This window comes from Diorhabda sublineata, chromosome 8 (assembly GCF_026230105.1).
Source record: "Diorhabda sublineata isolate icDioSubl1.1 chromosome 8, icDioSubl1.1, whole genome shotgun sequence".
NCBI lineage: Eukaryota > Metazoa > Arthropoda > Insecta > Coleoptera > Chrysomelidae > Diorhabda > Diorhabda sublineata.
The window spans coordinates 15,647,980-15,670,405 of record NC_079481.1 but is presented as its reverse complement, the minus strand read 5'-3'; the positions used below and the strand labels follow the sequence as shown (position 1 = coordinate 15,670,405).

Here is a 22,426-nt window from a genome sequence, read left to right as displayed (position 1 = left end):
ATTTTTGATTAGATATAACCAATTTGTGGACTTTTTTTATGTTTTCTGAAGTAACCACCTAACTTGGACAACCAGGACGTTCACCATCCTCGGTGTCAGTACGACCACGTTTAAATTCAGTAAACCAATAACTAATGGTTATTTTCGATAGAACAGAATCCGGATAATACTTTTGAAGCCATTGCTGAGCTTGTACAGTATCGAAATGTCATGAAATACACGTTTTCTTTTGAAAGTTGGTACTTCATAAACGTCATATGGATTTGACAATTGCAGCGCCATCTGTGTGTCAGTCACACGACTTGTTGATTGATGTTATAACGTGCACAATAATTATCTAATTAATTAACCTAACCTAATCAAAAGTACTACCTTTGAAACAACCGTCACCCCCGATGCTTAACACCTTCAACAACCATTTTTTTGCCATAAAAGTTTTCTATATGAAAACAAAAAGAAGCATCTCATTGTTACCCACTCTCCCCTATTCAACTTTAGTTACTTTATTTCATTTGTTAGGTTAGGTACGTTTGGTTCGTCTAGCTGTCAAAAGTTCGTCTTTTTTAATGGCTACCACAGAGTAAAATTATATTTCAGGAGCGTACATAGCAATATAATGAATAAAAAATTAAGAATATTATTCTCCAAAGGTAACCCGAATACAGCACAGCGACAACCTAGCAACCGCTAAGCTTACTAAATAATACCTGTAAATTATTCGACGGAAACTAACAGACTGCATACAAACAGGAGGCGGCCTTTCAAACCTGCAATTCGGCTTCAGAAAGCACCGATCAACAACCGGAGTAATCCAGAAAATGGTCGACACCTTTCTGGAACTGGATAGACATAAGGAATGCCTTCAACTCCGCCAGGTGGGTGGATATTCTTGAGGCATTTAAAGACCTCTTCGGGATCCCAGACTACTTGACCAAGTGGTGGAGGATTATCTGAGAAACGGACGAATAATCTACGAGACGACAGAAGATGACTAGATAAGGATCTATACTGGAATCGGACCTATGAAATGGTCTATATGATAGTCTGTTTAGACTGGATGTCATAGTTGTGATACAGACAAGACTGCCCAAGTAATATTACAATAATCCCTGGTTGAACAGATATGATTGAAATGGTGGTTTAGTTGGTAGACTACGGGAGTCCCACATATCCATCAGCTCTTCTGGTGGAATCTGTAACTCGGATTCCGCATCTTCATAAAACCAAAAAAGAAATTTTCCAATCCCGATTATTTTCTCACCTCACTTCGTATGATTTTATTGATCAACATTTTACAGTAGGAATAATTTCAATGTTTGTTTTCAATGTCCATACATTAGGGGAAAATAAATAACCAACACATACTTATAAAGTCATTATATTATGATTAAACATATACAGACTTTAAAACAAATCTACATTTATAACAAGAAAAGAGTATAAACTGATTCTACATATCAAAATATGACGGGAAAATCATTGGCAGGTAAAAAATAATAAAGGGAAATAAACAAAACATTTCGACATTAACTGGAATCAACCTGTATGAATAAAAAAAACAAGTTACGCATTTACATTATGAAAACTTCTCTAGTGATAAAATTTTGTAGATTCATATTTATGTACATTTCAATATTTAGTTTCATTCAATATTTAACTTCAGACATTAAAAAATGAACAATATGATGTTAATTATGGATTTTTTTAATATAATTTCACAAATTCATTATTGTTGAAAGCCAAGAAAATTTTATTCCGATGTGTACCGGAAACAGTAAAGCAGGATATGCACTGAATATGAATTAGAAGAACCTTAATTCTGATTTAGAAATGTCCTAGATACTACACTGTACTATTTCAAGAGTTCCAAGATCAAAAATCTTCATGTCACGTCTTTAGGTTATAAGACAGAATGATATTCTCAAAAAAAATATAAAAAATACGAGGATTATTCATAAAATAAGGAACTGCGGACTGTAGGAACGCTGGTAACCGTAAAAGATAGGAACGAAAATTAACTGTATTGATTCTGTCTGTTGAGTAATAAGTTTTGTTTACGTTGCATATTTATGTGCATATAGGAGTTGTCCGTCATTTTTCGAGCGACTCGGTACTTCTATAACTTTAATCTCACGACTTGTTTACTTTTCTCTTATTCGGAATATGTGTTTCACGGCGTGAATCATGTCGTCGTTCAGCAGTAATGCTGTGTGGAATTTTTTTAACTCGGCATTAGACAGGTGGGGTATGACAAACTAATTGGAGAATGCAGAAAAAATATTCAAATTGACCGCCAAACGACGCCAGCGCCTCAGTAACTAAGTATTCATCTACACGTGGTTATTGAAAGCATAGTTCCAGCGTAGACACAGTGCGAATAGGACCGTTTCAAAGCTGCTTGGGGTTTCTCACTCCCCATCTGTCTAAACTAGGAACTTTTTTTGAGCAGATTTGTTTTATTTTTATGACATCGTTTCTACAGATAGGTTCTTTATTTTTATCAACTATGGTTATTATTTGTGAATTATCGCTTGTATTAGCTCGTGTATTGATGGGAGATTACGAAGAAGAGCAGAGACGTCTCCAAAAACTATGGCAAAATGCAGAAAATTACGAAAACTTTATTGATGAGGATGATTCCGAAGAAGACGACGAAATAGACAATGTCAGTGTGTGTAGTGATGATTACCCTGATTTAGAACAAGATGCCGAAGAAGAAAACCCAGAAATGCAGGAGATGGACGGCCAACAAAATATCGCAGACCCGGTTGAAATCCATAATTTTTATGGAAAAAATATAATGACATGGTGTAAGAAATATAACGTAAGAACCAGGTCCGAAAATATTATTACCCACCTGCCAGGAGTTAAACAATATGGAAGTAATACCAAATCTCCGCTTCAATGTTTTTTGCCCTTTTGTCGAAAACTGTCAGGCTGCTTATTCACCTTCTGAGTATCTAACTGTTGACGAAGAATTAGAATCATTTCGCCATAAGTGCTCCTTCCGACAGTATATGCCAAACAAGCCGACAAAATATGGCATCAAAGTACATACCCTGATGGATGCGCGCACATACTATGTTTTGAAGATGGAGGTTTATGTAGAGAAGCAACTTGATGGCCCCTTCAATATAAGCAAAAGTCCGAGAGATATAGTAGATCGACTGGTTACTCCAGTGTCAGGAACATCACGTTCGATAATTGGTACACCAGTTATGATCTCTTGGTCAATCTACGTGAACGTCACAAGTTAACTGCTGCAGGAACCATAAGAAAAAATAAGTCAGATCTGCCAGCCCAGTTCGTGCAAGTAAAAGACAGAGAAATACACTCCAGTACATTTGGTTTCTTACACTATTGTTTCGTATGTCCCTAAAAAGGACAAGGTTGTGTTACTAATATCATCACTTCATCATGACGATTCAGTAAACAATAATTCTGAAAAGAAATAATCTCTTTTTATAATTTAAATAAATGTGGAGTGGATGTCGTGGACGAATTGTCGAAATCTTATTTTCATTAACAACAAGTTTTTTTTTCATTAGTGAATATTGCGGGAATTAACAGCATAATTATACACTAAAAATAACAATGGACAAAAAATCCCAAGAAGAATATTTTTAAAAACATTAGGTATGGAATTAATCAAAGACCATCAGAGACAAATGCTGTCTAACCCCAGGCTTATTCTCGATTTACGCGGCAGTATCAGAAAAATTTTGGCTAAAAATCCGGAGCCACCTACCAAAAAGACAAGGCCTAATCAACAGGGAAGATGCTCTGAATGCCCACGTTCACGTGATAGAAAAACTAGATATGTTTGTGAAGCGTGTTCCGTGTTTTTATGCCTCGAGCATGCAGTCATCTATTGAAAAAATTGTACTAATGGAACACACTAAAACTTTTTTGTTACTAGCGAGAATTTCATTCGGTTTTTTTTTTGTTTTAAAGCCTGTAGTTTTATTTCTAACACTCTGTTTCGATTTGTTTAGTATGTTTATTGAAAAATTTTCAAAACATCTCATTTTTTACTCTAAAAGAATCCACTTTCGTGCAATATCCAATAAAAACAAAAAATAATATTTTAATATTACCTACTAATAGGGCCCAGAAAAGCACTAAAATTACTCCAAAATTGATATCAGGAAGTCATCGCTGACCGAATCAATTTGGGGTTTGCTACACCCCTCGTGTCACAACTCGTAACTATTTTTGACCTGTCTAATGTCGAGTTAAAAAGACCAATAAAAATAATGTTACTTGTAATTTGTGTGGACCGCATACGCGACTACCCCCACGCGCAGCTGTCATTCGCACATGATTCATGAAAACGAGAAAGGTGTCGAGGTTATAATAGGGGGGAATGCAATCCTGATCTCTTCGCGGATGAAGAAAACGCTGTCCTTATCGATTTGGAAAATACATTTCAGCCAGTGGAATCAGCTGTTGAGGTACTATGCTTTCGAGATACTGATTTAGTAAGTGCAGAACATACATTTCGTTTTATGATTCGAAAGATAGAAGACCTAAAATCTCCTCTCTCATAAAAGTTGGTCTCTTCGATGAACAATCGTATCTCCGAGCGTCTCATAAAAGCAACTGCAACGCTTTTATATTTGAAAAATCCGAATAATTATCAAGATGACTTTGAGCAATGAAGAGACAAGCAAATATCTCATAAGGAAAGAAATTGAAAATATATTCACACGGTTGTATCGTAAAGAACCAGACCAAGCAGAGATTAATAAGACAGTATTATTAAACAAAGGTGACTTGCCTGTTTCTATGATTGCAGCTACTGCTACGCAAGCTAATACATCATCAGCATCACTTCAAAAGGAATTAAAAGAAACTCTGAGAGCGTCTAAAAGTCCTGTTACACATAATCTACGAGTTTGGATAATTTAGAAGGGGTCATAAAAAAATTAATGGATTTATTTGAGTGTTGAGGAACAAACGGGAGATTTTTGCAGTTTGCATATAATTGCTTAATCACGCTGTTGCTAACCAGTCTTGAGTCAGAGAGGGCTTTCTCAGCAGCTGGGTACATTACAAAGGACATACGATGCCGTTTAGCAGATTCTGGTCTTGATACACTTTGATTTTTAAGAAGTTATTTTCAAAATCACTCATAACTGTAACTATTTACTGATCTCCTTTTTGTTTTGATTATGTGAATTTGTATCTGTGACCTGTGCGCGCAGTACTGAATAAATAATTTCTATTCTATTAAAAAAAAACTCTTACTTAATTATTTAGTTGAAGAATACAAAGATTTTTTTTTCTTTCCCGCGGGATCTCGAATTTACTATCTCGAGTCGGAATTGCATTACCTAGGTTATAAAACACGAAGGTTTTTTCTTGTATTTTTACAATTTTCAAGGATCCATCCAATTCATGGATGCAGAGCTGAAAATGAGTAAGGAAGAATACAGAAAACAAATAGAAAAGCTACTAAAAAAGAGTAAAGAAAAAGATACTAATAATGAGCAATGGGAAGAGGTTGAGAAAAGTGTTATAAATGCAACGCAGAAAGTCATGCCCATGTACAAAGGGGCAAACAAAGAAAATGAAGAAAAAAGGCAAGAAAACAGTGCCAAAAGTGTAATGTTGGAATACATGTGGATTTTATGCAAAAACTGCATAAATGATTTTTATATTACATTAGTATTGATTTTTTATTCTTCGATTCTATAACATTTTAAAGAATTTTTTAAACCTTTGTATTAACTATTTTTTTGAAAAATTTATTTCCATCAATACTCTTATTATTCCATTCTTGTACCTGCCATGGTTCCCAAATGGGACTTTTTTGGAAAATCGGTGTTTATTTTAAAAACCGATAATAAAAACATATTATATTTATTGATTTTTTATTTTTGCATGGCGATGTTGAGAAAAAATGAAATATTAAAAAAAATAAAGGTTGGCAGTTGATGGATGAAAGTTGACAGAAAGTAAAAAAAATATTCGGGCTCTCATGGGTTAAGGGAGCCCGCATCGACATCAACGTTAATTTTATAAGCACCGGAATTTCAAAGTTGAAAGAATATTTCATCTATTTTTTTCTAAGTTTGGGTTTTTTTATGTATACTATATTATGTATATTATGTATACTAGATTAAAATGTTTCAACAAATCAACCAAACCGTTTGAGCACTAAATCTGTTTGTTAGAGGAAAATATTTGAGTCCTATCTGAATAGTAGTTTACGATGAGTTATTGCAGTGATTCCAAAATCATTGAAATGTATTTTTGGTTAAAAAAAATGTTTTGTTTGACACTAAGACATAAAAGAATTTAAAAATATAAACTAATACTCAAAAAGTATTTTCCCATCTCTGTCTAAAACCAAAAAAAATATCTTGTCATTTAACAATTAAGTATTTAAATAAATCGATTTAATAAACAGTGATAAAAGAGTAATAAAAAATACATGTAGGTCGAATTGACAGTTAAATTATCTCTATATGTAACGCAAGTCTTAACTGAAAGGTAATAGTAATCTTGTCTAGATGATCTACCTGAAAATATAAAACTATTTAGATTTATAACTAAATACGAGGTTGGTTCAAATATAAACTGGAATTTTTGATTAAACACTTGAAAAATTTAGAGTCGTCAAAGTGGTTGCACTGGTTAGGTTAGGTTTGGTTAGGTTACGAATTTTTGGATTAAACACTTGGAAAATTCAGTATCGTCAAAGTGGCTGCACTGGATGTTAGACTGGTCTATTACAAAACGTAGCGAGAAGGTTGTACCCACATCATTATTCGTTTTTTGGTCAAAGATAATGTTGAATCCGCGGAAATTTATCGATCTAACAATTCGAGGATGAGTGCCTCCAAAAAGACCTAGAAGTGATGGCAAACTTGCCACATGCGCGGCGCCCCAGAACAAGAGTTACCTATGTGGACTTCATTTTGAAAAGCCAAAACGCAGTACTGTACGCGATATGGTAAAATAATTGGCAAATAATTCATGAACCGCAAAATTTCCAAACCAAGACTTCTGAATATCGAGCAGAAATTCACACTCTGGGAAATTTACGTGTCTCCGCGAATTGAGTTGTGAGCTCGTAGTACCCTTCTTATAATTCCGATTTGTCGCCATTAGGTTATTTATTTGGCTGACTGTGATTCGAAAGCGATGCGAATGTAGAATCCTTCGTGCGCGAATGGTTACCTGACAAGTAGATATTTTTACGAAAAAAGCAACCAAAAGCTTCCGAAGAGGTGGCAAAATTATGTAAAGTGTGACAGAAGAACTGTGAAAAAAATCAACTCTATAACTTAATAATGAAATTTTTTATACAAAAATCCCTGTTTACATTTTAACCACCCTTATAAAAGGTTTCAAAATATGAATGTTACAGTGAAAGACCAAAAATAACATAGACAAAAGAGTGGTTGTAAAGTACACAAAATTTAGTGGTGTTTTCATGTCTCCCGTCTCCAATAATCAAATATAAAAATTAACAAACAATATTTTTAAACCTTAAATACAGTCCACTGAAATAGTTATCAACAATTTTCGAATACAAGGGAAAGCCGAAAATTTCAAAATTGAAAAATACTGAATTACAATTGATAATAAAAACATTTCCCTTGTAAAGAAACCTAATCGCTTTCATTACAATAATTTCAACTTAGTTTTCTATAAGTTGTTCGACTCGCAGATAAAACCACCAACAATAAAAATTAGATTATAGAAAAATCATAAAAATCAGATCTTATCCTACCAGATTCATTACTAATTACATAATTGAACACCAATGTTTCTTTTCATCATCTCCAGTCTCCTGTATCTGGTGATCATCAAAATCATCGTTAAAATGTATATTTCTTTTTTCGTCCTTATAACCTAACAACTCTGGCGTGCTAGACCTCTCGTCGGGTCGAAATTTTTTCTTTAAATTGGTGATAGGGCTACTGAAGAAGTTTCTATAACCAGGAGATTCCGATTTAAATTTTTTAGTTTCCTCCGGCGTCGTACTGCGACTTTTGCGTTTGATACCTGTGTTCACTTTCTCTACTGAATCGTAGGAAAAGTTTAGATCGGATCTAGATTGTGCATTTCTTAAAACCCTCGTTCGATAATCCTCAGTTGCACGTAGAGGTCGTCTTGCCGTTAGACCTCTTTCCCTAAGTCGCTGTAAGTAAGACTCATCTAAAGGAGGAATAGAATCGTTCGCTTCTGCGAATGTTACACGAGTAGTATCACTTCCCACTTCTACAGCTGTGGACATATTGGCAATACCTAATGAATCTTCAGTCTCGTTTGATCCTGTCTTTGGTATATCATTTGGCAAGTAACTAAAAAAAATAAGGATATAATAAGTTATTAACATAACTAGTTATGAAAAAAGCGATATTATTTAACAAGCATAATATTTGCCAAAACGAATGCCAGCGAGTTTTGCAAATTACGCGAATTATTCATTTCCATTTTTTTTTCAGTGTTCAAGCTAAATATTAATCTACATATAGAATAAAAAAGTCTCACAAAGTGTGATCTCTTAATATATATTTTAAATAATTACAATTTAAATATAAAGTTTTACAATTTAAAATACATGTAAAAAAATGTTTTTACATGCATTTATTTTTTTACATGCATTTTTTAAAATTTGGAAAAAAGAATTTTTTCATTTTTTGTCAATTTTAAGTATTTACAATTTAAATATAAAGTTTTACCATTTAAAATGAATGTGAGAAATTTTTTTGCAAATTCCACTTTTTACAATAATGCAAATCAGTTATGTTATGCTCTTCAAAATCGCTTTAAAGTTTTTCTGTGTAACTCGCACTGGATAACCAATATGAGAATTTTTTTTTTCAAAACCTATGATTCAATGACTCCTATTGGTGAATCAGTGTGAATTACACAAAAAAACTCTATAGTGATTTCTAAGACCATAAAATTTCCCACAAGGTCCCTCAAACTGATTTGCAATTATATAAAACTTTATATTTATCTTGTAAGTACTCGAAATTGATATTAAGAGCTCAAACTTTGTTTGCTTGAGCACCTAAAAAAATTTTTTTTCACAAACGATCACCCTAACATGCATAGTAATTGTCTTGCAGGGATGGGGTTTGGAAGAGTGCAAGTAACCCTAAATATTGCTAACAACTAGTATTAGTATAAATAAGAAGGGACTTATAGTCAATGCTGAGAAAAGACATTTGGTTAAATTTTGTAAACAAGTAACACTGCCAGATTTGAAACCATCTGTGCTATGTGTAATGGAGATTTTATTTGTCAAAGATCAAAAAACAATGAGATGGCCACTAAAAAGTGGATACAGTACAGTACAACTCTAGGTTATGGTGAGAGAAATTGGTACAGTTACCAAACTTTACGGCAGACCTGATAAGACAAGAAAATGCCCAAAACTGTTGACTGTTAACAGGGCATCGCAAACATAATAGGCATATCTAAAATTGGTGGGATTTAATAAACATATTCTTTATCAAATGTTCAGTTGTAAGTACAAGATTTTAAAAAATTTGATTTAATCTTTTGGATATAATTTTTTTGTAATCTACTTCTACTGTTGTTTAACTTATATTGCCTGAATCTATCAATTTTTATTTGATTGACCAAAAATAGTTACCATAAAAAAATGTATAAATAGTTTACCATATTTCTTTTTTAGATACTGTTACTTACCATACATTTTCTTCAGTTTGATAATTTTTTTCAGAATCGGGATCTTCAGTTAATTTTGGTGTTTTTGGTGTAGGAATATTGCGAGTGTAGGACCGTCTAGTAGCACATCTATGAATAATAGGTGAACCTTTTCCAGATTCTTTATCGGAATTTTCTTCTAGAAATTGCAATTCAGATTCAACCTAAAAGAACAAATTGTTACTTTCAAACAGAAAAATAGATAAATAAATATGACAAAAACATTTTATAACATTTTATTTTTATCATTTTAAGCTTGCTGAATCCCTGAGGGATAAGTTTCACAGTATCCTTAAGAGGCTCAGATCAGCTAAAGAGTGCCCCTGTTTGATAATAACATAAAGAAAAATGACAATTTATGTGTCAATCAACATTTACAGAGGTAAAAAAAAACTTGTCAATTTGGAAGCCATTTCACAAAAATATATTGCATGTATCCAATTCAAAAGAAGTCACAAAATAAAATTTGCTGCGGTATCTTTTCCACTGTATCCTTTGTGGATTTAGAATGAGTAACTTCATCAAAGAATGTTAAATATTTGTCATTTAAAATGTGTATTGTATTTCCTCTATCTTTGCCTTTATATTGTAGTCTTTTTACTTTTTTCTTTTATATTTTGTTTCTACCACAAGTACTCTTCTCTTTCTATCCTAATATTCTTTTTTAGGGGTGTGGAGGTCAAAATTTGGGTGCTATTCATTAAAGATCCATTGATTTTCTAATTTTTTTGTGGTGCTGGACTCAATATTTGTAAAATATTACCATATAATACATTAATAATGTTCATTTGTAACATGTGTAGACATTGCTTCAATCACTGAGTCATTATTGACTAAAATTTCATTTCAGGATTGTTATGGCTCCAATAATGGGGTATGATATGAAATAATAATCATTGAATATGCCAGAGTTTTGTTCGTCAAAACTTCTATAAAAAAGAAAAAGATGTTGAATTAAAAGCTATTCCATACAAATATTTTGCTTGTATCCAACTTAAAAAAAGTCGCAAAATAAAATTTTCTGTGGTATCTTTTCCACTGTATTCTTTGTGATTTAGAATAACTGCATCAAAGAATGTTAAATATTTGTTATTTAGCAAATGTGTATTGTCATTTTCTTTGTCTTTTCCCTTGTATTCTTGTCCTTTCACTTTCTTTCTTTCACCTTTACTTTCTAAACTTGAACTCTTCTGTGTAGAGGTCAAAATTTGAGTGCCGTTACTTGAAGATCCTTTGATTTTCTAAATTTTTGGTGGCGCTGGACTAGAAATGTGTCCGATTTCATTTGTAACATGTGTAGACATTGCTTCAGTCACAAATGACTGAACTTTCATTTCGAGAAGTTTAGTCTCCATAATTGTGTTTGATATGAAATAATCATCCCTAAGTACTTAAATGATTGTGGAATGAATACCATTCATTGCAAAAACTTCATCAAAGCTACTCTCAAATAGGGATCACACCCTTTATGATGAGCTGTGGAAGGTAACATTTAGCAGCTACATCCTATGGGAGGTGTACACAGATTATGTCAGCTTAACTCAAGTAGAATTAGAGACTTTCACAATTCCATGAAAAAAAGGAGAATTTTATATTGCAAATATTTTAGAGTGCAAAAGCACTGTAGATGAAGAATATCACCAATGTTTTCAGAAACTCAAACTTAGTTGAGAAACCTTATCAAACTGCACCTAATAATGGCCAGACTATCATTTTTTCTTTCCTTAACAACTTCATCTACTCATTTTGAAACAAAATAAAGAAAAATAAAAACACACAGAAATTAAACTGTGAAGTTATTAACTCCTGAAAAAGCTATGAAAATATTTTGATGAATAATTTATTTGTTGTCATGTGTATATTTCGGATGCAGCCACGCACTAATTTAAAAGAATAATAAATAATTCATGTCTAATAGACCGAATTCCGTAATTTTCTGCATCTTCTAATGACAAAAACTAAGGAAAAAAATGTTGAATTCACTATATAATGTCATACAATGACAGAAAGAAAAAAAGAATAAAGTTGTTACTTACTTCATCACTCACTACCAGTGGTTCCATTTCAATTGAATCTCGCTCCGAGGTTTTCAATTCTTCTTTACCATTCTTTTTAGGAGATTCTTCATTTTCTGCAACTTCTTTATCCTTGAGAACATTTTCTTCATTTAGTTCTTCTTTGCCATTTTCTTGGACTTTTTCATTTGCTCCACTGACGTTATGTTCTGTTTGCTTATCTGTTTCTTCTTTTAATGTATTGTTAGCTGAATCTGTTTCATTCAGTTCAGGAACTGAACCATTTGTTTCTGAAAATTCTTTTATAGTTTCTACCTTTTCGTCTTCACATTTGTTATCTTCTTGTTTTTCTTCTATAGCTTTGAGAATCTTTTCTTCGTGTCCATTAAGTTCTCCATCTAATTTTTTTAAAGGAATTTGTAAAACCTTCGACTCTTCTATTTTCTTTTGGGGAGTCCTTGATCGACTGCTTCGTTTTGGTTTAACATTTGATTTGCGCTCTTTGGATTTTTCCATATCCACTGGTTTTTTTATATCTTCATTTTTTCTTGCCTCATTCAAATCAGTTTCTATTGGAAGTTCTGTTTCAACGTCCATTGTGATGTGGATCTTGAAACAAATAGTAAATAAAATTAAATACAGATACAACCCTACTTTTTATACATCCCCAAAACAAAGAATTTAGTTTTCAACTCCTAAAAATACTTGTGTGTATATAATTTTCCATAGAAATGAATAAAAAATTCCTTGACTATATAATTAGGAGAAATGACCATAAAATAACCTCCTACATTGCCAGATAAAAATCCTTTAGATCTTTTCTTTTGGTTATTCTTGAAAAAAGATTTTATCATAGAGAATATTTAGGAGTTTTACATATTTACATTTAAAGGTTCATAGTTGATACACTAGATTCACTCAATAATAAATTGTCCAAATGTCTGCATTGAAATTTGTTTGAACACAGAACGAAATTATTCGTTTTTATTCAAGTTCAAAAATCGAATTCAAAGTCTAACTAGAACGGACGCATCTTAGAAGAAATTATAGCATGCAAAAATTTAAACTTACTTACAATGGGAGACCAACTAGATTCAATATTCAATCAGGCAAAGCATGGGCAATTGACATTTCTCTATGTGAACCAACCCTATTTACTATTTTAACATGGGAGGTTTTACCTTTTTTACATGGTAGCAACCACTACCCCATTACAATTTCCTTAATAAACGAAGCAATAAAAAATGTAGAAACACCCACCTCAAAGTCAAATATAAAAAAAGGAGATTGGATTAACTTTAACAAAAAAAATTGAACAAGACATCAACAGTACCAACCTCTTACTATTCAATGACATAGATACCTCTTTAAGTGCTTTGTAAGCAAAGATTCTTAAAGATCAAAAGCCATTTCCGTGTCAGACACGTGAATGCAACCAAGTTATAAGAGCATGTAAAGCAGCTTTTAAAAGACTGAAACAACATAGAACTGATGAAAATGTAACAGAAGCAGCCAAAGCAAGATAAACTCTTAAAAAATATATCTGGAAAAAATTAGCCACGCCAGATCCCCTTCCTAACCAAAAATGATAAAATAATAAGCAATAGAAAAGAAATTATAAAAATGTTTATGCAAAATAAGTAAGCATTTGTTTCAAATATTATTGTGGTAGTTCTTTCAATAATTTTATCTTAGATATTGCTGCTTTTTAATTGGCTCAATGTTCAATTTTTTACCTATTCCTACATTTTGGTTAAATATTTATTTTAAAGACTTCACTAATATTTTTTGTGCTCATTACAGTGACACATCCCAACCAGTTGAGTTAAGATTGGTTTATACAGCTAAAATTAAAAATTACCATTAACCTAACAACTTAAATTACTAATTGAGACACTGAAATGGTACTAGTAGTTCCAATGAATCCAAAATTATTAGCTAAATTCCCCTATCCTTCTGTGAGATAGATGTTCCTCATGAAGCAAAAAAATAATTTTGGTATGAAGGGTTAAAATACTTAAATACTTATTTTGACATACATACTATTGGTATTCTTGTATCTTGTTTTCTTTTCTAATCAGATTTTCCTTGATGATATAATAAAAACTGCTATTGTCACTTTTATATTTTTATCTTGGAATTGTGTCAATTACAATGAGTCCAATATTATATCAGGAAATCAAACTAAGTCAAATTATCAAAAAACCAAATTATTTCATACATATTTAACTTGGTGTATTATTAATAATCAGTGTCTATTATTCATATGACTGGAATCTATTATTATTGAGAGAGTAATTTTTCTATAGCCTTGTAAATAGTGAAGTTAGAAAATGAATGTCTTAATAAAATACTTTAATTCCTGATCAAACTTCTCATAACATTTATATTGAGAAATAAATAAATGTTTCACTTTATCTTGTGACAAAATTAATAAACTAAATAAATAAATTAAGCTGGATAAGACAAATTTTTCTCTAAATTTTAAATGAATAACATGCTTAAACGAAAGTTGAATGTATATATTTGCACAGGAAATAGTGTATGTGTTATATCACTAATCAATTTTGTTATAAAGATTAACTTGATAAACACATCCTTGGAAAAAGTAGACTAACCCATGAATTTGATACTCAAATTAGTTACGATCGGTTAATTCACTAAAACTATATACTTGGGAGTGTCTAAATATATACTCTTCTTGAGGAATAATTATATTTACCTCGTTCTTATTCAACCAGAACTGTTGATAGGAATCCCAAATCTTAAAAGTACATTGCATTATTTCGCAAAAATAGTAATTAAAGACAATTATATTAAAGAGTATACGTCAAAAGATTATTAACCTCGATGGTATGTAGTTTAACTGTTTAAGCTAACATAAAGAAGGGGCAGTATGCAACGGAATATATCAACCACGAACCCTTTAATTCTACTTCACAAGATTATTGACTTGAAAATTAATACAACATCATTATATTTGATTTTAAACTCACCTATAAAGTATTTATTTATATCAATAAATAACCGGGCCCCACAAAAATGCTCCAATCTGTCAACACAATAAGAAACAACTTTTTTGAATGAAAACCAATGTGACAAAATGGCGGCAAGAAATTTGAAAGTAGAAATCGTTACATTACATCTATTATTGTTACTATACATTCGTATAGAGGGCGATGAGGTCTACTATGCATGAATCACATATTTTGATTTGTAGCAGAATGAGTGTATTGGTATTCCATAGATATAAATGTATGTATTTCACCAAAGTAACGTTTATCTATGAATGAATAAGAAGTTTTGTCTTGTCAAAAGCTACGTGACTGTTGGAGGCTCCAATAAATGAATGCTTAGTCGTGACTCATAGGTATAACGAAAATGTTATATATGAAATCATTATATTATGAAATGAGATTTCTCCTCATAATAAATGATTATGAAGCATTTACAAGAGTCTAGAAATTTTCCACTTTCCAGTAATCAGATAAACTTCTCTTCTTCCCTTTTTAATGCTTCAAATCATAGTATGCTAAACAGTTTAGATCACAAGATGTTTATCACATAAATAAATATGTTTACATCATATATGTATAACACCCTAAAAAGTATAGAGGGTAGAGGTAAGGAGAACCGTCTTGTATGGGGGATTAGTTGAAAAAGTGTCCAGCTGTAAATAGCAAATTATAATACGAAGACTCACCAAAATAGCACTACTGTAGCAAGTAAAAGTGATATGAATTTAGCAGTTATATATTTTATGTACAATTGTCGAATGAATTTCTATATTAATAGTTTCTTTGAAATAGTCACGACTTTTACAAAAGAATTTAATTTACTATCCTACTCTATTAATTTGTGGCGCTCTTTTTTAAAATCTTCCACTTGCTACTATAACGCCACCTTAATTTGCTTCCTTTCAACAGACACTTTTCGATACACAGAGATGGCTCTCCTTATCTCTACCCACCATTCTAAAAAAGGTGCATTCCACTAAGCAATCACGACTACGATCTTTCACGTTCCACTTAGTCCAGAACTCAAGTGGAATGGCTTACGAGGCATTTTGAGCGTTGAGATGAATATTAACGAATGGCTAATCAGAAAAATAAAGCGAAATATTTAAGAGGTTGTGTTATAATTTTTAATTCATAGAATTTTTTAGTGTAGTGCATCAAATAATGAGATATATTCTCATAGTTGCAATCTGAGTTGCTGGAGTTTTAAAAATTCCGCAAATTCTCTCAACGCTAACTTCGCTCTGACAAGGGTCGTTGCGAACATTAGTCGTGACATTCTCGCCGCGACCACAACGATCCTAGCAAAGATTATGTACTCGATAGATCTGCCACTCTGTATAAAAAATTGACGGCAAAGTTCGATCCTAGTGACATCTCTCGGACTAGCTCTGTACCAAGAAAAAAGATTTCTATAATTAAAGATTTAATCTAAGGTTCATATCTATGCTAACTTTGCGGGAAATTTGAAAATAACTCGAGTTTTAAATGCTCGAAGCTAGTTGTCGCATCAAATTGTGAATGAAACAAAAGTATTATGCAAAATACTTTCATTTTGCTAACATTTCAAATTCAAATATTGTTTGTTTACAAGAAAATATAAATACCTGAAATTAAAATGCTGTTTAAATGAAGTATTTTGTAAAATATTTTGATTTCATTTACAATTTATGTGACAACCAGGTACGACCATTTAAATTTCACAATTAAATGGTTTATATAAGATAACGGTAGATGGAATATTGAAACACAGGATGATTATTATAATTTTTATTTTGTTTCTGATATTTTATAAGTATATACAAACAAAAAATTTTCATTCACACTTTAGCAGGCTTAGGACTGTCAGATGTTGGAGTGTTTAAAAAATGTTTTTGTTTGTACATGGTACAATGGTACATGGATAATTAATGATAACCTTTGTCTTTCTTGCAGCTTTCCCTATATTTAAGATATGCCATATTCATCACAACATTGTAGTCTTTATATTGTTGATCTTTACCCTTCAAAATTTTATTAATAATACTTATGTAATGAAAGATGCATATGTTAAAACTAATATTTACATAATCCTTATGATCTGAACAAAATATTGAGGAAATGTCTGTCAAATCCTCCGAACAAAATATTTGTTTCTTTATGCCTAATGAATTGATTAACTGGGGCAATCTTTCGAGGATTTTATCAGAAAAACTTTTAAAAATATCACAGAATTTTGCTGAAGGCCCACATAAAATATTTTTTATGTTCCCTAGAATATATTAATGAATTTGCCTTAATTAATTTGTTTGACAATATTATATTTTTACACAAATGGCATTTGAGAATTTTAAATAATTTCTTCGCTACTGAACCTGCCACATAAGGAGTGACAAGATCTAATCCTGTATTATTTGAGCTTCTATTGATTGGTTTAAAAATGGGGACATTGACTATTGGAGGAAATAGCAATTCTTTTCCTCTGCATAACTTTTCACTAGGATTCATAAGAGGTTTATTGTCACAGTAAGTATAAGTATTTACCAGGTAAATGTAGAGTTGGCAGTGAAAGTTTTTTTAACCTGCCATTGGGGTTTCTACAAATTGGTTCAAAATGAATATCACATATTCTATGTAATGATAATACTGTATCTGCAAGCATTAACTTGGGGTTATTCATTCTTTGCAACCAAATTCTGCAAACATCTTCATTCGTAGCAATGGAATGTCTATAAAAAAAGTAATAAAACAAATAAACATTCCTAGACTGCGCAGGAGCACTATGTATGTTAGAGGAGCGATGTATATGATGTTTATAATACAAACTCAAGCAAAACCAGGGTATTTTAAAAATGTGAAGCCAGAGTCTGAAATCGTGTGTGACTAAAATCCCTTTTAGGCGAATATATATAAATTATAACCTCAAGAATAGAATAAGAACATTTTCACGAATTCTTGCCTAATTATTAGTTAATTACAGAAGAATTTAAAAGATCAAAAAATTATTTATAGCCTTTAAAGTAGATAACATTAGTAAAAAATAAGTCTTGAATAATTTTCGTGCGTTGAATTTTAGTGAGTTTATCACATATTTTATTTGTAAAATGTTATTTTGTTCATTTTTTCCGGGAGTTAGTGAAAATTTGGTTTATTTTGGTGCCTCAAAATCTTTGAATTCTTTTTTTTTTAATTTTTAGTGAAAAACTCTTTAGCTTTAGACAGAAAAAAAATAAATTTCGTTTGTCGCCGTCTGGACATAAAAATTTTTTTTTATCAATTTTTTCTTAATTATTAAATATTCAGCTTTAGATTAATATATCATTTTTATTCTTTTCGAAAATTTGAATAGTAAAAATAAATCTACAGGATCTACACACAGTACTTTGCGCGTATAAAAGAGTCTCACTTACATATTTAACATAATTTTCCGTGAAAAACAAGTCTTCTACGGAAAAATGAGAAAACTGAGAAAACTTTGTTTCTACCTTTATTATTTGGAATATCCATAAACGATGGCACTGAAAACATTAGTTTATCTTGAACTACCTCCTTCAAAGTTTCATTTCAAATATTTGGCACTTAAAACCTTCCTTTCTTGAACTATACCACGGGTAAAAATGAGAAAATCGATTGTTGACCTCACGGCCGCTATTTTGACGTAGATCAGCTGTTTTATTTGGTTTCTCTATCCTCTGAGGTTTCATCATCACTATATATATACATATATATATATATATATATATATATATATATATATATATATATATATATATATATGTATTATTTACATGGTTATTGAATTTAATAGTTAAATTTCACGTTCTTAAGGCCGCGTGCAGTTTAGGTAGAAGGAATATAATTTCCTGCCCGTTCCGTGAAATAAGAGACTATTTAAAATGTGAATAGCAAAATTATTGCTTCTTATATATTATGGGTGTGCTTTTATTTTTTTTGAGCGAATCTTATTTAGGCAAATAAACAATATTTTAAACCTAGACCTTTTGCGTTATATGGAAGTACCCTCTGGAACCTCGGAGGATAGAGAAAGCGATCATTCTGTCTTTCTCAGTCGGAAAAGCTTCCACTCACAGAAATTTTAAATATAGAACTATAGTAGAAACTCGATTTTCCATCACTCAATTATACGGATTCGCGATTATTGGACTATCAACTGCGTCACAAAGTTACAAAATGTTTAACATTTGTACTAAAAGTCGAATTTATGCAAGCATGAACGAAAGTTTAAAGTAAAATTTTTGCCTCCTAATGTGATATCCTTGCTACAACCAATGGATTCAAGTATTGTTGAAACGTTGAAACTTTATGAAAAACAACTTTTACGTAGTTTGTTATCTGTTGATGAAGTAGAAGGAAGAAACAAACAAACAAACCAAATTAAAATTATCATCATCTTTGATTAATATTATTATTTATTAATAAATATGTATTATTAAAGTTATTTTATTTAAAAAAAAACCCGCCTTTTTTCATACATTCGATTATCTGAACCCGTAATGAAAACAATTAGTCTGGTTAATCGAGTTTCCACTGTATTACATATTGGGTGGCCCATTAGTGTGTAGAAGTGCAATAACTTACTTAAGATAAAATATGCAAAAAACTTTTTTAATAAATGTTTACACAAATACACATTTCTAAAATATTTCGTGTGTACAGGGTGCTCAGCCTAAGTGTGACAACATGAAGTAAAGTTTTTTTAAATAGGACACCCTGTATATTTGTTCACCATCGAATTTAGCATAAAATTCTGCATGTAGCCCCGTCTCTTCTTTTCCCATAAATTATGACGTTGTTAAGTTGTAGCGAAAAATATGAAGATTTGACGAAAATTGGTGCACTGTAAATGCTGCCTAGTAACGTTATTAGTGAAAAGTAACTAAACTTGTTTGGTAAATACGAAGGTAAAGGATGGCTGGAAGGTCTGAGCAGAGTAGATGCTTCGTTTGGGGTTCGGGTTGTTTTTTAGATAAGCATCAATTCAGGAGATTTCAATTAGCACAAACTTTTTTTATAGTATATTTATTTACCATCTTATAAATCTATTTTATCCTTACAAATTATATCTGGTAATGTACACTCTAAAATTTACTACTTTTAAGAAAATTGCACTTTTAGTTTATGATTTAGAAATGTCCCTTTTCATGGCAGTCTTCTATCTGGAAATTTCTGTTGATGAATAGTTTGTGCGAGTAAACAGTCTTATCACTAGCACTCAGTACAAAAATCTTGTATTAGAAAATTCATGATCTTAATTGCTTCCTCGTTCTTTGTAATATGTCTAGATAATAACTAATCCCTCTGACTTAAACTGTGAAAATGTCAAATTCACAGGTTACTTGATAAAACTGCATATTTTCATTTCACTTGTTGGTAAGGTGATGTTTGTTTAATTTTGTTTTGTAAATACCCTATTTATTTTATTACAATTTTTAAAGGTATAAAATTACTGATTTGATTTTGTTACAAAAACTAGTATTTTTAACGTCACATTCAGTGTTTACTTGTTAAAAAAGTGAATATTTTTGAATCATAAACTAAAAATGCAATTTTCTTAAAAACAATCAACATGTACATTAATAGACATAATAGTTTTATAAGATGGTAAAATAATGTACTGGACGTTTCATTTAAAAAATGTAGTTTTTGCTAATTGAAATCTCCTGAATTAATGCTTATCTAAAAAACAACCCGAACCCCAAACTAAGCCTCTACTCTGTTCAGACCTTCCAGCCATCCTTTAACTTCGTACTTACCAAACAAGTTCAGTTACTTCTCACTAAGAACATTTACTAGGCACCATATATAGTGTACCAATTTTAATCAATTCTTCATATTTTTTATCCAACTTGGCAACGTTACAATTTATGGGAAAAGAAAAGACAAAGCTACAAGCAGAGTTTTACGCTAAATTCGATGATAAACAAATATACATGGTGTCTTATTTAAAAAACTTTATTGCACTTCCACACAATAATGGGCCACCCCGTATATGATGGAAAAGGGAATGTAGATTAAATAAGATTTTGAACATATTCAATAGGAATTACATAAATAAGGTAAATACAATACATATTGGGAAAAGTGTCAAATTCTAAGAATTGGTGTACATTAAGCAATATAAATATAACTATTTGGATCATCTTTATCTCTATCCATATACTCTCTTTCGATCAAAAGTTCAATCCTCTTCTTCAAATCGTACGGTTTCACTGGTATATCCAAATTATTGAACAATTCAGAAATCAACTCATTATGCCCGATCTTCTTTTTATTCTTCAATATTCTCACAATCGCTGCATCTATTTGAAACTGCCTATCGACAAGGACACTTTTTTCAGTTGCTTGTTGTTCTTCAACAGTTTCCTTCAACTGAATCTGATTAATTTTAACTCTGAATAATTTATCAGTGAATTTAGTATTGATGCAGAATGTATCTTCGGGTTCTATATCTTTGGTTTTTGATTGTTTCAATAACACTCTATTTTTAACGTAAACCAAAGATATTAATATTCTTTTCAATTCCTCCATTTCGATATTTGTGATTTCGTATATTTCCCTAAACGTTAATTTTTGAGAATCGTTGAATAGTAATAAAACTATAGTTTGTAATAGGGAAACTTGCAGTTCTTTTTTACCGTTTTCGAAATATGCTTTCACAATACAATGCCCCAAATTTGGTTGCCAAAACAATTTTCTTCCGCTATGATTGATAGAGTAAAACTTCTGGAAAGTATCTTGAAAGTTGATCAATTCTGCGGGTAAATTCACTTTGAAAGTGGGATAATTTGGCCAAAAACTACTAGTTAGTACGTTGATACAAAGATCGGAGGATATTGGAGAGCACGTATGACATAAATGTTGCTTGAAAGCGCTGTTCATGCTTTGACTGATGTTAATATCTTGAAACATCCCTTCTATTTTTGAAGTAAATCCCGTGCCGCATTCCGCTTTTAATTTGCCGATCATACTATCTTCAGCATCTTGACTAGTAGATTTTCCTAATAGTAATCTTTTTGCTAAATCTTTTTTGTAGAAAGCTTCGAAAATATCTTTCCCTTGAATGTATCTAAAGAGTACCATTACTTTGTCAAAAACGTTATCTAGTTGCTCTTCCGATATATCTCTCGATTTCAATTTCAAATCAACGTATTTTGCCAACAATTGAGACAATTTATTCTGCTTACTATTCATGAATTTCACGAAACAATTTCTTATAATATCGTTGAAAATATCGTTAGCTTGGAATCCATGTTCAACAATATCATCCAACTCATCTTTTAAATCCAACAACTCTTGTATCATGTATTTATCATTTTCCGGTTTACTCACGATGAAATTTCCTCTTTTCATAATAAATTCTATGAAGTGGACAATGAGGTTATTCAAACCGACGTTTACTTTTCTTACTAAATCGTATAATATTTTCAAATCGATTTTATCTACGACGCCTTTATCTAATAAAATAAATATTTTTGCCAATATTTCTGGGAGGCGTTCTTTTATTAAATTTTCTGTTAGGAGTTCTAAAACTGCGTTTGAAGTAGATTTTTTTAGATACAGCTGTCCTCTAATCAATTCTTCTTTTATTCTAGCCTGACAATGTCTTAAATATGCCCGTATATCTATAGCGTTAATTAAAACGCTACCCTCGTCGAGATAAAAGATTTTAGTGTTTTTTAAAAATTCATTTTGAAACAT

At 31.3% G+C, this 22,426-nt stretch overlaps 2 protein-coding genes across 4 annotated transcripts; both read right to left on the bottom strand.

Annotated features, from left to right (window-relative positions):
* Positions 1-1,362: 1,362 nt before the first annotated feature.
* On the bottom strand, positions 1,363-14,796 carry LOC130447889 (uncharacterized). Of its 3 annotated transcripts, XM_056784934.1 has the most exons (5): positions 14,708-14,796; positions 11,733-12,320; positions 9,679-9,860; positions 7,745-8,318; positions 1,363-6,527 (listed from the first exon to the last, which is right to left on the bottom strand). In XM_056784934.1, exons 2-4 carry the CDS (start codon positions 12,306-12,308, stop codon positions 7,760-7,762), a joined length of 1,317 nt encoding a protein of 438 aa, XP_056640912.1. In that variant the 5' UTR covers positions 12,309-12,320; positions 14,708-14,796; the 3' UTR covers positions 1,363-6,527; positions 7,745-7,759. The 3 variants fall into 3 exon arrangements, with proteins under 3 accessions (XP_056640912.1, XP_056640911.1, XP_056640913.1); XM_056784933.1 differs by having other exon boundaries at positions 1,363-8,318; XM_056784935.1 differs by lacking the exon at positions 14,708-14,796 and adding an exon at positions 13,448-13,501 and having other exon boundaries at positions 1,363-8,318.
* A 1,659-nt stretch (positions 14,797-16,455) lies between these two features.
* On the bottom strand, positions 16,456-22,426 carry LOC130448256 (cullin-4A-like; the record flags this gene model as incomplete). Its single annotated transcript, XM_056785538.1, has 2 exons — positions 20,871-22,426; positions 16,456-16,474 (listed from the first exon to the last, which is right to left on the bottom strand). Coding segments are annotated over exons 1-2 (1,575 nt in total), but the record flags the coding sequence as incomplete, so codon positions are not given.